The sequence below is a fragment of the Alexandromys fortis genome, unplaced genomic scaffold (genome assembly GCF_014885135.2).
Source record: "Alexandromys fortis isolate MF-2015 unplaced genomic scaffold, M_Fortis_MF-2015_v1.1 scaffold_7, whole genome shotgun sequence".
Taxonomy (NCBI): Eukaryota; Metazoa; Chordata; class Mammalia; order Rodentia; family Cricetidae; genus Alexandromys; species Alexandromys fortis.
The window spans coordinates 4,270,105-4,287,399 of NW_026067920.1; the positions used below are offsets into that span (position 1 = coordinate 4,270,105).

The window sequence follows — 17,295 nt, forward strand, 5'->3', positions numbered from 1 at the left end:
CAGATGGTACCTGTCTGTCTCTTTGCTATGGTCTGAACCCTTCTGCTCTTGATGGGATGAGAACTATGGCTCATGAGCACCAGGGCTCTGCATGCTTTGGCAACTCCGGAGAGAAGCCTGCAGCACACGCTGTGTAGACAGAAGCTCCAGCACCCCATCCCCTCTTTTCTCCACAGAGAGGTAGTAGATTGAGGTCTACCTGTTACCTCTAGGCCATGCCAGCCCACTTCCGGTGGGAAGGACAGGTAGGCCAGCACATCAGTAAAACAATAGTGTGTTCCCAGCTGGCTCTGATCACACATAGAATCCCACCCAGCTAACAGATGTCAGGAACAGGCTGCTTGATGCCCTGAGCCAACCCTAGTGTCTCAACCATGTGTCACCGCTGCCTTCTGACCTCAGTGGCGTGAGAAGGCATGCTCTTCCTTCTATTGCAGAAAACAGCTGCAGCATCTGGAGCCCCAGGGTGTCTGAGGCATCCAGGGGCATCAGTCCTACACTGTACTTCAGAGGGAAGAGGAGGCAAGTCAAGGGACAGGAGTCGCAGAGGCAGTGCTCTGGGCACAAACCTCACCTGGCCCCAGCATGCTCTCCTGAGGTTTCTGAAGACAAGAACCTCCTGGGGGGCTCAGCAGAGGACCAGCGCTGGGTGAGGCTGACAGGGAGACTTGATCTGTAAGTCCAGCTTTGATCTGGTGGCTGTGGAGCTTGGGACCACAGGCCTTGGAGCTCTTGCCCTCTCTGCCAGGCTATGTACACCAAGTGCTATTCCTTCAGGAGCTACCCAGGGCCAGGCACCGGGTGTTGTCCTGGACAGTGCAACCACCATTCCTAGTCAGGGGTGTATGAGATCTCATGTCTGCAGGGATCACAAAGGGCCCCATCCACTGTACCCTCTGGAAGGAGAACAGGAATGACTTGAGATGAGGCACAATGGTGCCATCAAACCAAGCTGTTCACAAGTGATATCTTGGGGGCTGGCACAGGGCAAGATTAGGAATACAGTATGGATGATCTACCATAGTCTGGCTGTGTGGGGGCTGGGTTCTCCCATGAATCCCATCTTGGCACTAGTCACATGAGCTCCCAGGTGGAAGGAATCCCTGGGAAGACAGTGGCAATCTGCGTAGTACTGTATATAGCAGTGTACATAGGGTCTAGCGCCTGTGTATGTAACAGGCTTCCAGGCAAGGGAGGTTCTTCTAGGTGATGGGCCTTCAGCTGGTGTAAACAGGCCTGGCCAAAGGAATGGCCATGGCCACAGGGTTCCCTGTACCGGTCCTTGCAGCCTGCCCCTCAGCCCTGACCCCATCTTCTCTCTAGCCTGGTCACTTGGCAGCTCCCACATCTCATGACCAACCACACCCTGCTCCTTATGCAGCTGCATCCTCCAGCAAGTGCCCAGAAGAGATCGGCTGGTTTCTAAGGTGGGGACTTGCTGGCCAGAGCCACTCCTCAGCTGCCGTTCCTTATCTCTGTCTGTGCGCTCAAACCAGAGGACCCGCTTCTGCACCCCTCTGTTCTGCCTCTGGTCACCGTTTGCTTCCTTGGGCCACAGCACTTGCCCCTGTGCTATGACATCTCTCTTGATTCTTTCCAGTGTCCAGTTCCTAACATTGCAGCATGACACTGTCCTCTACAAAGTTCACACCCAAGAACTGTAGTGGGGTCAAATGTTAGTGGCGCACACCTTTAATCCCACCATTTTGGAGGCAAAGACAAGCAATTTTCTGAGTTTGAGGCCAGCCTAGTCTACATGTTGAGTTCTAGGCTAGCCAGGCCTACATAGTAAAGATCCTATATTAAAAAAATATATATATGTATCAGCCAGGCGGTGATGGTACATGCCTTTAATCCCAGCACTTGGGAGGCAGAGGTAGGCAGATCTCTAAATTCAAGGCCAGCCTGGTCTACAGTGTGAGTTCCAGGACAGCCAGAGCTAACAGAGAAACTCTACCTTGAAAAATCAAAATAAAAAATGTTTAAATAAGCTTCTAGTTCTGGACTGCAGTTTAGACACACCTTACACCATACCACCAGCACAATTACTGCTTTTGTTGAGCCAATAGGGCACTTTGCCAGTGCGGTCTCGGGTATTCTGTGGCTGCCTTTGAGCAGGCATTTCTATGGTTATCCCTGCTGATCCATGGCTGCAGTGGCCTGCCCTAGCTGATTCCAGCTGCTGGACCACCTGCTAGAGCCATCCGCAGTGTCTCCCAGCAAGTTTATGTGGCATGGTGCTGCTACTCCTGTGTCTGGGTGGGACTTAGAAGCCTCATTAGGGGAATGCTCTGGCTCAAGGCCAAGTGGAAGTTAGCAGCACCACGGCTGTTGCTGGCTGTTTTTACTCTTACTTTTTTTTTTTTTTTAGCTTTTTTTTCTGGAGGGGGGGGCACCACTCAGCTCCCAAATCACATGCAGAGGATTATTCTTAATTTATGAATGCCAGCCTTAGCTTGGCTTGTTTCTTGCCAGCCTTTCTTAACTTAAATTACCCTATCTTCTGTCTCAGAGCTTTTATCTTTTTCTATTCCTTACACTTTTCCTTTCCTTCTTACTCCGTGTCTGGCTGTGTAGCTGGGTGACTAGCCCTTCAGCCCTACTTCTTCCTCTCTTGTTCCCAGATCTTTTTCTCCCACATTTCTCTTCATATTTATCTATCCTGTCTGCCAGCCCCTCCCATTTCTCTCTCCTGGCTTGCTATTGGCCGTTCAGCTTTTAATTAGACTATTGGGTGTTTTAGACAGGCACAGTAACACAGCTTCACAGAGTTAAACAAATGCAGCATAAACAAAATTGTAACACACCTTAAAATAATATTTTACAACAATGGCCTAGAAGGCAGTGGGCCCTCAGAATGTCCCCAGGCTTAGCACTCTTGGGACTTGAAGTCTCATTGTTGATATTTTCCCTTCTTCCATCCTTTCCCCAGTTTCTTCCCTGTTCTATTCTGCTCAATGTATAGTGTGTATGTGTCTAAGTATATTGTATGTGTGCTTGCATGCACACATATATACATTTGTGTACATGTAAGCATATATTACATATGTAAATGCACTTTTGCTTATCTGCGTTTCCTTACTTTCTTAGTGCACACACCTACTTCATATTTAGTTTGCAAGTAGTGATGTGGAGGTTAGGGCCCCATACCATAATAATGGGACCTTCCTAAGAGCTGGCTGAGTGCCACCCTGGTCCTGACTATGTCCTGGAGCCCTGATGTCTCCTGAATGTGTGAGCAGCATTGTAGGCTGATATATAGATGAATCTGGAGCAGAGAAGATGGGCTCAGAACCTGGTGGGCAGACAGGACCCACAGGAGTAGTTTTGGCATCTGTGGAGGGATGGCTGTGGTAACTGAGAGGCAATCTTCAGATTGGGCACCATTGTACTCAGTCCTAGAGGGGAAGGACTGTAGACTCTGGCTCACAGTAGATGCAAAGCATCCCTCCCTCCTGGGATGAGGTCATGGGGGTGCCGGCATGGGCAGGATTTCCTCCCCAGCGCATCCTGCATATACATCTCTCAGGTCACAGCCTGTTGGCCTACAGTAGGTACAGGTGGCGCTGATGGACCGCAGGCTCTGCCCGCTCACAGAGGCTATTCCATCACCGTTGCCATCCAGGTTGGCCTCTGTGAGGATGGGGCCTCCCAGACCTGCCTGATGTCTCCTCATGTCCTCCGTCTGGATAGCCAGCAGCCAGCTGTAGCTATTAGAGCCTACCTGTTAGACTGTAGCCAACTGTAGCTGTTAGAGCCTACTGTTACCCTGGAGGATAGCTGTGGAGTCTTGCTCACTGTGTAGTTTCGGGCCTCCTTAATCAAATCTGGAGATATTTCTAGCGCAGACCCCAGGAAGTTTAGGATCAGTCATGAGGGTGATGTGTCCACAGAATATGGGCAGACCCTTGGTCATTCCATACTGGGGCAGCTTCTATTCTGTTGGCCTATCTAGATCTTCAGAGGGCTGTTGAGGCAGCCTGTGACCCCAAGGGCTGTCCTGGTGGCCTTAACTCTCTCTTCCCCGTTAGCCGAAAGAGCTTTGTCTCGGCCCTATGTTGCAGGTCTAGGGTCCCACAGCAGGAGGACTATGATCACCTCAGGCCCACCCCTCCACAGTTTGTGGTCAGGTAACCATCTTTTAAGAACTGACAGCCTCACTTCCCCATTTTGTAGATTAAGTAAACTGAGGCCCTGACAGAGGTGGTGATACATAGGAACCTTCAGCTCATACTGTCTAATTTCCTGAGAGCCCTTTACCTTGCCTGGGACCCCACCAATACATTGGCAGCATGAGACTTGAATGTGTGGTCTTGGTCAGTAGTTGGTAGAGAGACTGAAACTGTAAAGAATGCTCCTATCAAACCAAATTGCCCATCTCAAAGGGCAGCCCTTGTGGACCTAGTACCTGCTGTGCCTTGGTCATGGTCAGGACTACTTGCTGTCCCACAGTGACTCTCTATGTCTCAGAGGGTCCTTTGATTACTGTAGAATGTGGGCTAAAACTCTGATCCTTTTCCTGCCTCAGAGAAAGGCTCTGAGTGCAAGGAGAGAGGCAGGTGACATAGAACTTCATAGGTTAGAGAAGGGTATCCCCTCAGCTTCTTCCACCCTCACATGGTTGGAGTCCCTCATCTGCGATGCTACTAAGTCACTCTGAGAGACTTGGTAGAAGCAACTAGCCTTAGTGAAAATTGCGTGTCACCAGAAACCCAACCCCACAGGGTGCTGTCTCTCTTAGAGACGTCTCAGCTTTCTGCCTTTCTTGGTTGCCAGCAGTCAGTCTTCAGGTGCTGTGGCATCCAAAGCCCGCACACAGAAGCATGAATCGAGACCACCTCTTGCTGTGCTCCATGTCCAATTTTCAGGCTGAACGCAGCAGCAAACACTCTTTGCAGAACATTTTCCTAGATGTATAAACATTGATTACAAGCTCCAAGTCCCCTAAACGACTTAAGCTATAATTATATGTTAGGTATGACTGTTTCCTTTGACTGCGTGGAACACTGTAAACGTGCTGCTTGCATGGACAGCTTCTACTCACAGTGTGGATGTCCCCTCCCTGCAAACCACTCTGTGCATTATTGCCCGGAGGCAGCTGTCCTGGACCAGATGTTCTTTGTCTGGTCATCAGGACGTTTTCCTGCCATTCTGTGGGTAAAGGGATCTCGTCTCTGGACCAGGCCATCCATCGGGGTCATCCAGTGGGTGTGAGATGGTCTCAGGAGGGGCTCACGGATTCCACATCTAATCCACATCTAGATTAGAGCAAGAGTTACTCTAACAAAGTGCCAGACACTGAGGATGCCTAAGGCCACACTTTGCTCTCGCGTTTTAGAGGCTGTCATAGTGCACTCCCGCTGAAGGTTCTGAGCCTTCCTGCCTCCTCTAGTTCCTAGGGCCCCTGGCATTTCATGGCTGATGGGAAGTCTTTTCTGTCCTTCATAACGACACTTCAATCAAGGTTATCTCATCTTGAGATCCTTCACTGAAGAATCTCAAAAGCATCTCTTTCCCAACAAGCTCACAGCCCAACCCTCTGGGGTATGAGGTGGGTGTGTCACACTTGAGGGCATGTGGCATTCACCATGGCATCCGAATCTGGGGCTTCTGATCATTCTCCTCTCCCACTGCTCCCCACAGGGGCACCGTTGACTATGTCTTCATGATACCATCAGAGAAGTCATCAGAAGAGTGCCTGGCCAGAGGCAGGAGGCTGCTGCAAGCCTTGCACACTATTCCGCTTCTTAATTCATGCAACATCAGGTCAGGAGAGCCTGCTTGTGTAAGGACTCCTCTGTCTGTTCCACAGATGTGGAGGCTAGTGTGTGTATTGGGGTCCTTTGGTGTAGGTCCAGAGCAAGAAGAAAGAATGTTACAGGTTTTACACACTCACTAAATATGCTGTCTGAAAGATGAGTCCGCAAGCACTAATCATTCAGACTTGGGACAGGAAGAGTTTTATGTTGTGGAGTCTGTTTGTGACCCGGCCAGGCATGGTTTCCCCCATGGGACATTGTGGTGGTTTGAAAGAAAATGCCCCCCCCCAAAGGAAGTGGCACCATTAGGAGGTGTGGCCTTGTTGGAGGAAGCAAGTCACTGTGGGGGCGGGCTTTGAGGTCTCTTTTGTTCAAGATTCCCTCAGTCTGACAGGCAGTCGATGTGCTGCTACCTTTTGGTCAAGATGCAGCTAGTACCACATCTGCCTACACACCGCCATGCTCCCCGCATCATGATCATAATGGACTGAACCTCTGCAACTGTAAGCAAGCCACCCCAATTAATTGTTTTCTTCATAAGAGCTGCCATGGTCATGGTGTGTTTCCACAGCAATAAAAACCCAAACTAAGACAGACACTGGAACATACTCTGAAGGAGCATGAAGCTCCTAGAGGCATGCAGGAAAAGAATGTGGTGGGCCAGGGACATAGAAAACCCTATGGCTGCATTGTGCCTGGCTTCTCTATGATAGCACAGGGCAAGGCTGAGAGGAGTGAGCAAGGGGAGAGAGGTTAAAGGGACAAGAGATGAGGGATCTAAAAAGAGGAGAGAACTTCTGACTTTTGCATGCAAAGCTTCTCTGCCCTGGACCTGTGGGAGTCTTGCTAGGAGCTGCACTGTTTAGGGCCTGGACCTGGTACAGCCTACACACCGGGCTCGTCTGAGTCATGGGGCACTGGAGACATAGGACACTCCTCCATGAATAAATGTCTTGGGGATTTTGTAATAAAGTATGATAAACAGCAGTAGATGCTGCAGAGGGAAATGGTCATTCCTCAGTCTTGAAGGCAGGAAGTCAGCATCAGGGAGTCTTGGAGCTGGTTCTATCAGGGGCTGTGAGGGAGACTGTCCCAGGCTACCCTTCTGCTCCTGGTGGTGGCCAGATGAGTTTTTTGACTTGAGAAAATGTCACTCCCAACCCATGCCTCCGTCACCATGCTCTTGTTTCTGCATGTGTGTCTGTGTCCAGGATCACTCTTTTTATGAGGCTGCCAGTCCTGGTGGGTCAGGTCCCTACCCTGCTCTAGTATGACCTCATCTGCATTCATGATACCCACAAGGATGCTGTTTGCGAGTAGGACCCTCTCTGAGGTCCTGCAGGCTAGGACTTCATCATGCAAATGAATGGACTCCATTCAACCCAGCACAGCAAGCACATCTCCCTGCTGGAGCCAAGCAGGACTGTGAGGCACCTGCTGTTCAGCATGCTGACCATCTGCTATGGGTCACTGCTGGTCTGCAAAGAGGATGTGACTCTGGCAGATGTTACTAAAGCCTGTTCCTACAAGGGTATCCTGCCCTGCCTGTTGTAGTTTAGGGTCACCATTCCTGTAATGACCAAAAACAACTTGGGGAGGAAAGAATTTATTTCCATATAATGGTTCACCATCAAAAGCAGTGGGGGCAGAAACTCAAAAACAGGGCAGGAACTTGGAGGCAGGAGCTGATGCAGAGGCCATGGAGGGGTGCTGCTTACTGGCTTGTTCCCATGGATAGCTCAGCTTGCTCCGTTATAGAACCCAGGGATAGCACTATCCACATGAGCTGGGTCTGCCCCCATCAATCACTAACTGAGAAAATGCCCTGCGGGCTTGCCTACAGTCCAGACTTAAGGAGATATTTTCTTCATTGAGGTTTCCTTCTCTCAAATGACTTTAACTTATGTCGTGTTGGCAAAACTATCTAACACACTGCCTCACCCATGACTCATGAAGAAGGCAGAACTAAACATGTTGTGGCCATCTCAGCTCTCTGGAGCTTTACTCTGGGGGACTGAGATGTCCAGGAGAGTGGGACTGACCAGGCCTAGGGCCTTAGTGTGGTCAGCGAGTCCTTCATGTCTAACTTCTGGGTAGGCAATACTTGCCTGTTATTTTCACCTCAGGGGACAAATCGTCAGCAACGTGTTTGGTCTGGCTCCCACTGTGCCCTGGCCCATTCAGCACCTCTCTCTTCTTTAAGCCTCTTGGTTCCATTACCATGAGCAGGCCCAAGGGTGCCACCTACTGCTGGCTGCCACTTCCTTCTCTTTGGGGAAGAGAATATTTATGTTTGTTTGTTTGAGACTGGGTCTCATTATGTAACTCAAGCTAGCCTCAAACTTCCCTTTCTTCTGCCTCCTCCCCAACGCTGGGATTATAGAGTGTACCGCCATGACTGCTTTAGTTATTCTTCTCACCAGAAAAAGAAATACTTGATATTTCCCAATATCTCATCTGTGTTTGTATGATACTCTAGGTTTTTTTTTTAAGCTGGTAATTATTTATTATTTTGTGGTTGGAGGGCAGGGACATGCATGCCACAGTGATTTTGTGGAAGCCATGGGACAGTGCAGGCATCAGCTCTCTCTCCTCTGTGTGTGGCCCCTGAACTAAACTCAGGTCCTCAAGCTTAGCAGTGAGTGCCTTCATCTGCTGAGCCATCTTGAAGGCCATTTTACTTCCTATCCTTTCCAGTGTGTTCATGTCATGCCTGTTGCCCTCAATGCCTTTACTCTTTGCCCTGGTTGTTTTTTTTTATTGTGATTTACTTTTATTTAATGAAATTTTGATAAGCACACATCAAATCTGTCACTTTAACTGTGCTGTCAGCGGTACTGTAATCCACACTGCGGCTTCGGTCGGCCACCATTCCCTTCCCTCTCCAGCACGTCCTCCTCTTCTAAGCTGAATTCTGTCTCCATGTACCTGCCCCAGCCCTTGGCATCTACCTGCTGTATTTACTGTCTCTCTGGATTAACCAGCTCTAGAGACCTCACATAATAAAACCTCGAGGGATTTGTCTTTTGTATCTGGTTTCTTTCACTTAGCATGTTTTAGGGCTCATCTACGTTGGAGTATTGCCGTAATCTCTTTCATTTTGAAGGCTGGATAATATTTCACTGCCTTGTTTATACGCGCATCCTCCTTCATGGACTCTTGGGTTTGTTTTCACCTCTGGGCACATGAATAATGATGCTCAGAACATCTCTGTACAAATGTATCCCTGGGTCCCTATTTTCAGTGCTTTTGAGAGAGCTGGGCGTGATGGTATGTGGCTTTAATCCTAGCACTTAGGAGGCTAAGGCAGGAGGATCATGAGGTCAACCTGGCTTATACAGTGACACCTTCTCTAAAACAATAAAATTAGGCAGATGTAATGTCCTACTCTTGTACTCCCACGATAGATGTAGGTAGAGGCAGAAGGGTCAAGAATTCAAGGCCTCCCTCACTACAATAGCTAGTTTGGTGCTATTGTGGTCTACATGAAGCTGTCTCAAAAATAAAAAATAAAAAAAAATAGAATCACCTGATCCAAGTGTGGTCCTTCCTTTAATACCAGCACTCAGGAAGCAGTGGCAAGTGTATCTCTGTAAGTTCTCAATTGGTGAGGCTATCAACCGCAGCCAGGGTATATGCAGAAGGGGAGGCAGTCTTCTCCCCTTCTTTCCTCAATAATCAGCAGAGTCAATAAGGCCCACAGCCCCAGACAGAAGCCAGGGGCTTTACCTCTAAATGAAATGGAGCCATCTAGATGTGGGGGCCTGGAGCTCATCCTAAGGATCCCAGCAGGACACCAGTTTCTGAGGCTCAGCATGCCCAGCCCTGTCTCAGATCTCCAGGCTTCTCTGTGTGCCAATAGACATTCTGTGCTTTAGAGTATGACAACGGAACAGCAATTAGGGCAAGACAGCATCTGTGAGTGTCCCATCCAGTAATGAAGGAACCCACAGGGCTCTAGGGCTTCTTCCAGGCCCAGCCCCTCCTTCCTGGATCGTCTACCATTGTTGAGTGTTCATGGCATCTCACCTTTGTGCTCCCAACTGTATCTGTATCCAAGCCTTGTGTGTTTTCCCACTGCATGTCCAGGGGCTCATACAATATGTAAGTTAAATCATGACTGTAGTGGGCTTGGTAGCCCTGGGAGTGGGTGGTCAGATTGCGGTTGACTCTGCATCCCATCATGGAGGTTTGGGCTCCTTCCCAGTTTTCTTCTGGAACATGGAATTCAGTTGTGTCAATAGATATACAGACAGCGGATTCAGGGCTATGTTAGCAATGGTCCACTGAGCTGTAGAATTGGGGCAGGGTTACACAATTTAATTTTGATGGCACCAAAATACTTTTCCAAATGGTTGCAGTAATTTGCTCTCCAACAAGACAAAATTCTGTTTTCTGCTCCTGTTGGGCAGGCTTTCCTCTAAAATACATCAAATAGTCAAGTACCCACAAGCATTTGAGTCAAGTCTTTAGTATAGAAAACAGACCAATAAATAAATCAGTTTGCAGCAAAAGGTCATGAGTTGCTGTCAGTCAACTGACTGGGGTTCTTTTACTCTACCTAGGAGAATCTGCAGTAGACAAGGAGAAGCTCTCCCGGTGCTGGTAGTCCTGGGCCCCTGAATGCCGGAGGCCTAGGGATTAGAATGGCAGACCCAAAGACTAACAGCTTCAAGCAGGGCTTTACTGTTCCAGGGTATGGATGTAGATGCTGCAGGCTTAGACAGTCTAATTGGAGACTTGTTGTTGTGGTCTTAAACCACCAATGGCCCCACTGCTTGGCAGCAGTGAGAAGCAGCTGGTGTTAGAGCTAATGAAGGGTCCTTGGGTGCTGGTGTGCTCAGCGCTACAGGGAGCAGTATCACAGCCTAGGGTGACAGGCGCTTGCACTTAAAGTTTGGCAGCTTTCTGAAACTTCTGGCAACTAAGGAAGGCTTACAATTTCCCTTCTCTATTCTTCTGCCTTTCTGCCTTTCATGTGTTTATTTAATGTGCATGAGTGTTTTGTCTACATGTATATTTGTGTACTACATGCATGCCTGGTGCCTGTGGAGACCAGTAGAGGAAGTCAGATCCCTTGGAACTGGAGTTACAGACAATTGTGTGATAGGATGTAGGTTCTGGGAAGCGAATTCTGGTCCTCTGGAAGAACAGCCATTGCCTCTAGCTGCTGAGTCTTCTTCTAGCCCTCCCCGTCTGTCTCTGGCCTCTGAGCTCATACCCTGACATTTCTTCTGCTCTATGCCCCCTGCCCCTTGTTATCCCCGCTACTCTGTTCCCCATCATTTCCACCCGGACTCTGCTCTGGGACTTTTTAGCAATTCAGGGCTGTAACCACAGTTGTTCCGGTGGTTTCTGCCTACTCTGCTGTAGATTTATGAGCCCTTGCTTTGTGTTTGGAAGCTCAACCTTGCTAATGGTAAAGATCAAAACCAGACATGGCAAACTCTTTAGTCCTGAGCCTCCCCCAGCCTTTAATTTTTGGTTTGGGCTTGGCCAGGAAGAGACCTAACTTTTCGGAGATTTGGCTATAAATACCCTGTGGAGAGTCACAATGAACTCCTAAAGAACAAATCTAATAAAACTAGCCACTGGGGAGAGGAGGAGCAGGTGTCTGGAGGGGGAGACTATTCGCTTGTCCTGTGGCTGCTATACAAAGTGCCACAGTAAGTGGCCTAAATTGCCAAAAGTGTATCATCTTATAGTCTCCAGGCCAGAAGTCTAAAATCTGACAGAGCTCTTCTCCCTCCCGAAGCACCAGAGAGAGTCCTTCCCGCCTCTTCCAACTCCATGGAGCTCCAGGTGCCCCTTGACTTTTGGCTGTACCGCTCCAATCTCAAACTTTGGGCATGTGGTGTCCTCTTTATCCTGGGTCCCTGGGCCTCTACCTTCGTGTCTTACAAGGGCACTTGTGTTTGGATTTAGGACCCACTGAATAATCTAGGGTAATTTCAATGCCAGACCCTCCTCTTAATTGCTTCTGAAGACATTCTCTGTTCAAATAGGGTCCTGCTCACAGGTTCAAGGGGTTAGGTGTGCACATATTTTGGGGGGTTGTGTTCTGTTCCCACAGATGGCATGAGAGGTCAAAGGGTCTGCCATAGAAAGAAGTTGGGAGATTATGTTAAGTGAGGGTGCAAGATGGAGTAGGTTAAGCTAGAGTAAATGCCACATCAGCTCATGTGGAAAGGCTGATGCAGGGGAGTAGCTACCAAGCTAGAGCAAGGCAGTACTGGATCAGTCAGTCAAGTGCATTGTTTTTTAAAAGTGGACACACTGTTGGTGTTTACATGATAGGAAGAAGCATGTCCAGACCATTCAGCTCCTCTGGAGAGAAACTTGAGGACAGGCTTGCCCTGACCCTCTGACCTCCAGCTCCAGAGGCCCTGTGCTGGTTGCTTTTTTCAACTTGACAGAAATCTAGGCATTTGGGAAGAGGAAACCTTAATTGAGAAAATGCATCTGTAAGACTGGCCTGTAGGCAAGTCTGTGAGGTGTTTTATTAAGTAGTAATCGATGTGGGAGGGCCCAGCACACTGTGAGTAGTGCAGCCCTGGCCAGGAGTCCTGGATTATAGAAGAAAGCAGGCAAACAACGTTCCTCCTTGCCCTCTGATTCAGTTCTTGCCTCCAGGTTCCTTCCTCAAGCTTCTGTCCTGACTTCCCTCTACAATGGAAAGACCCGAGAGTTGTAATCTTAAACTCTTTCTTCCCCAAGTTGTTTTTGGTCATAGTCTTAATAGATACCTTAACTAAGACAGGTCCCTAGCTGTGGCCCCTACTCACCTCCCCTGCCTCTCTTCTCTGCATTAGCTCCACAGCTGGCTCCTCCTCGTTAGACAGCACCAGACTGGAGGTGGCTCCTGCGGTCATGCCTCTCACCCCCATGGCCACCAGAGAGAAGATTCGGGCCAGGTTCCATGGCAGCCATGACCTGATCCACCGCCTGTTTGTCTGCATTTCAGGTATGACCTGGACCTGGGACACGAGCGTGGGGACAGGCAGGACATGTCCCAGGAGAGAAAGAACAGTGGGGCTGGCCCAGCTTGCCCTGGCTAAAGCAGAGGGCAGTGTGGTCTGCGGAGCAAACCTAGGGGTGGGACCAGATCTGTCCTACAGGGAGGAGGGAGCTCTGTAAGTGAAGGTGGAGTAGCATTTTCCTCCAGGGGTGGCTGGGAGCAATGGGATCCGTGATCAAAACAGTCAGACCCTGGACACTACCTCAGGCTGGGCTTTACCCTGGGATCCATGGCTATACAGAGCCTGTTTAGTGACCCTGTAGTCAAAGTTACTCAGGGCGGTGTGGTATTGGGTAATGGGAGAATGTAGACATTATTTGTATTCCCATGCTTCTGTGATGGCACCAGGTGCTGCCATAGGCACAGTGTTCTGGGACCTCTGTGGGTGTCTGTTTTAGTCGTGGTGGCTGTGACTCTGGAAAGTTATATATTCATGAGAGCAGCTATGGTGGGGTTGGGCAGGAAGCTCTCATTCCTTCCTATCCTCTCTTGATTCCCGAGTTTGTAATTATGGCAAGGGAATCCTCTCTTAAAGGGTTGGGAATTGCTAATTAATCCGTGAGCTCTGGGTGTGTCCTGTCCAGCACATGGTAGTGTGGTCTACCGAAGGATTGGCTCAACGCAGCCTTCTGTCCCCCTGTCACTCCTCCCACCGGCTTCTCTTATCAGGTGTAGCTGACCAGCTGCAGACGAACTATGCCAGCGACCTGAGAAGCATTCTCAAAACACTGTTTGAGGTCATGGCCACCAAGCCTGAAACCGACGACAAGGAGAAGCTAAAGAAGGGTGAGTGCTGCTGCAGGACAGGCTCAGAGGCCCTTGCCAACCACTGTGTCCACTGTCCCCAAGAAACTCACACCCCAGGATCTGCCGGACCCAGTGTGCCAGGTTGTCGACTTGGGGAGATGAGTGTGTAGCCCGGAGAAGTGGCTCCCCATGGCACCTTGCAGGTGGGTCCCTGGCTCTGGTTCTTGCATAGACTGTAGCCGGCCATCCAACTTTTCACTGCAGACAGAGGTTGGGGACCAGCCTTCCATCTTAGACTAGACCAGGTGTCTAGACGAGGTACAGTGTTAGTTACAGTCACCTGTCAGTGTGCAGAGCCCAGCCTGAGTGACAAAGGGGACCCGGCCCATTCCTCTATGAGAGGGTGGCATATCCACCCCAGCTGCCTCATGTTTATTCATCTTCAGCTCACTGAAACATGCACGTGTGCTCCCACATTCACTCGTAGGTACATACACGTACACGCTTTTTTGTACATGCATACCTTACATACACAACAGATAAACAGATATTTGGCAAGGAAGGGAGTTTGCTCTTTGTCCCTGTAGGGTCCTGATAGGAAATGGGACTAGGCACTACTGGTGCTAGCCTGGGGTACCTGTTTGGGGAGAGCTACTACCTCTCTGCACAAAGGCTTCTGCCCATGAGCTATCTGGGTATATGGGATAGCCCAGCTCGTCCTAGAAGTCTGGCCTAACAGGGCATGTCCTTGTTGGTAAGGAGGAACTTCTGCCTCAATCAGCTCTGCCATCTGACTGGCAATCCAGGGAGGGCTGCCTTCTAAAAATCAGGAGTCAAGTTGTTGACTCTGAACAGGGTTCTCCGATGCCATGACTTTAAAACTTCTGCCTTGGGGATGATAGGCCAGGAAATCTTACCAGTGTCAGGGCCCAGGGCTGGATGCTCATGCAGAGGAGCCACCAGGTGCCCCCGGGGTCCACCACATTGTACAAAGAATGGACCCTTTTATAGGAAGAACTTTGCCAGTGTTGTCATCCTGCCTACTGAGGTGACTTGCTCTGTGGGCTGAGAGATGGTTGGGGGGCTTGTGGGAGCTGGAAACTTGGAGGCATCCAAGTGCTCACTAAGGACAATCAGTCGCATCTGCTGCCTTACCTGCCAACCCCAGTGGTTCCCTTCTCTCTTCCAGTAACCCAGACCCTACGGAGTGCAGCCTTGGAGGACTGTGCGTTATGCCAGGAGACGGCGTCGTCCTCAGAACTGGCAGCCAAGACTCGAGATGGGGACTTTGAAGGTATGTGGGAAGCTCAGGTGTGGACCTGGCTTGCCATCTGCTGAGCAAAAGGAGCTACACTGTACATATTCATCCAGACATCAGGCCATTTGGAGATAGGGCTCCCCATGGGAGGTGGCCTCCCACTCCGTGCCTCCTCCTTGGTATTAGGTGTATACAGGCCCTTTACTGCTGTGCAACCCTGGGCCTGAGGTTTAGCAGCTCAGCCTAGTAGGTACAAGCTGAGGGAGGAGGAGCACAATTGACTATGGCTGCAATAATCCAGGACCCCGGCACTTACCTGCGCTGAAGGAGTCTCCCATAGCAGCCTCAGGACACTCTGGGACATTAATGGGGGCTTTGTGTGGGTGCGGAAGCCTTCCTTGTGATGAGGACAGGAATTGAAGACTGATCTGGTCACATGGGGTCTGCCCAGAGTGGTCTGGAAACTAGGCAGCTTGGATGTCAGGGGGAAGAGTCCTGGGCTTCTTGGGAATGTGCAGTGCATCTATGGGAGAGGCCCAGGACTTGTGGTAAAGTATTCTGCTACAGTGTTAAAGGGGGTGCCTGGCTCTAGAAGGTCTGCATTAGTCTAGCCAAATGGCTAAAGTGAGTGACCCGAGATGAAGGTCTCAGTTAGGGCATGATCATTGATTCCACTGTACGTCCTGAGTCCAGATGGCCTGGCCTGGGGCCTGCAACTGGAGTGTGACTCTGACCACTGACACTGTGACCAGTGACTGACAGGCCTAGAGCAGGACCAGAGGAGTGGGATAAGGGGTGTCTACCCTTTCCCTGCCCCCAGCCCACCGCTCTATCCTGTTGCTCTTATTGTGACAGACCCTCCTGAGTGGGTGCCAGATGAGGCCTGTGGCTTCTGCACCTCCTGCAAAGCGCCCTTCACCGTCATCCGCAGGAAGCACCACTGCCGCAGCTGCGGGAAGGTGGGTGGGGCCCCGTTGGCCCTCTGCATCTTTGGGGTTATGTGGGGACTGTCCCCAGGCACAGCATCAGAGTTTAGAAGTTAGGGTTGATGTCCTGGTAATCCACTCAGGTTCTTATCACTTGTGTGCAGATGTCCCCGCTCCCCCCCCCCCAGGTTCTAGGCTCTATTCTGACTCCATATACTAGGCCATGCTTAGCTAGTGTGCAGGCTCAATCCTGGCCCCTCCAAGGTGAGAACAGGGAGGGGCAGGGAGGTTAAGAAGGGGTCTGCCGTGGTTATGGTGAAGGGCCTAGTTACTTTCAAGAAGCCTGACCTACTGGGCCAGCCCTGCCCAGAATTTCCTGCAGTGTCTGGAGCAGGCTAACTCCTGCCCACCATTGTTTGGCCTGGTTTGGGTGGAAAGGCTGTGTAACAGGGCTGACAAAGGCCCTGTCCGCTCACTGCCTTCTGTCCCTCCTTGGCTTCCAGATCTTCTGTTCCCGCTGCTCGTCACACTCGGCACCACTTCCGCGCTACGGACAAGTGAAGCCGGTCCGCGTGTGCACACATTGCTACATGTTCCATGTCACACCTTTCTACAGCGACAAGACGGGCATGTGATGCTGTGCCTGGCGCGTCCCAGCTGAGTGGGCCGGAGACTCCAGGACAGAGGCACTGTGTCTGCCTTGAGTCCTGGTGAGGGTCTCCGGGACGGAGGTGCTTTGCCTGCTGTGTGCCCTGTCCAGGCTGTGCTGCAGCAGGGCCCCATTGCATCTCATCACGCCGCTACTGCTGCAGGCCTGCCTGGGTTTCCAAAGCTGTCCAGAGCCTCTGTCTACTCCTCCGGCCTCTCCACTTGTGGAGATACCCGTCCTGGCATGGGGTCAGGGATGCTTCGTTGCTCTTCTAGGTCAGGGTACCGAGCCAGGCAGGGTTGGACTCTCTTCTCTTGCCCGTCCAATGGCGTTTTGCTTCAGTTGTGCATACTAAGGCAGGAGAGGGCCAGTTCTGTATGTTCTGTTCTGTAGCTGAAACCCTGGAAGCCGAAGCCAGGAGACGCTAGCCCCCCAACATCATAGCAGGGTTCCCCGCTGCTTACCACCCACCTCATTCCCTAGTGCTCACCACCTGCCTCGGGACCCTGCCCAACAACATGCATCTCGTTTCCATTTGAAGGGGGAATGTAAGAAGCAGACACAGTGGACCCCTGGGGAAGCAGGCATGCCCTTGGCATTTATACCATGGCCGCTTGCTGGCAGAACAGGGCCCGACCACCCGCTGATAGCATAGGCTGAGCTCTCAGGTGTTGGGGACTGGACTCATCAGGCAGCCGCCACTCGGCTAACAGTTCCTTCTTCCTCTGCACCCACCGGGACTCTAACCCACTTCCTCAGACCTCAGTGCGGCCTGGACAGGCTGAGATGCACAGACACCTCCTCAGGCTTCAATCTCAGGCTTCACGTTGCAATGATGATTACAGTTTTATTTTTAGAGAGATGACACACCTACTGCTTCTTTTATAGGATGAAATCCAATCGCTGTTCAGCAGTGGAATACACATGCACAAAAATGG

General features: G+C 50.5%; 1 protein-coding gene across 1 annotated transcript in view; it reads left to right on the forward strand.

Moving 5' to 3' along the window:
* Positions 1-17,295, forward strand: part of Zfyve28 (zinc finger FYVE-type containing 28) — a 93,199-nt gene extending 75,904 nt beyond the window's left edge. Inside the window, exons 9-13 of the mRNA XM_050141356.1 lie at positions 12,572-12,723; positions 13,447-13,563; positions 14,714-14,818; positions 15,638-15,741; positions 16,212-17,295. Of these exons, the coding sequence (XP_049997313.1) occupies positions 12,572-12,723; positions 13,447-13,563; positions 14,714-14,818; positions 15,638-15,741; positions 16,212-16,343 (610 nt within the window). The 3' untranslated portion in view covers positions 16,344-17,295. The remainder of the gene's footprint in view (positions 1-12,571; positions 12,724-13,446; positions 13,564-14,713; positions 14,819-15,637; positions 15,742-16,211) is intronic.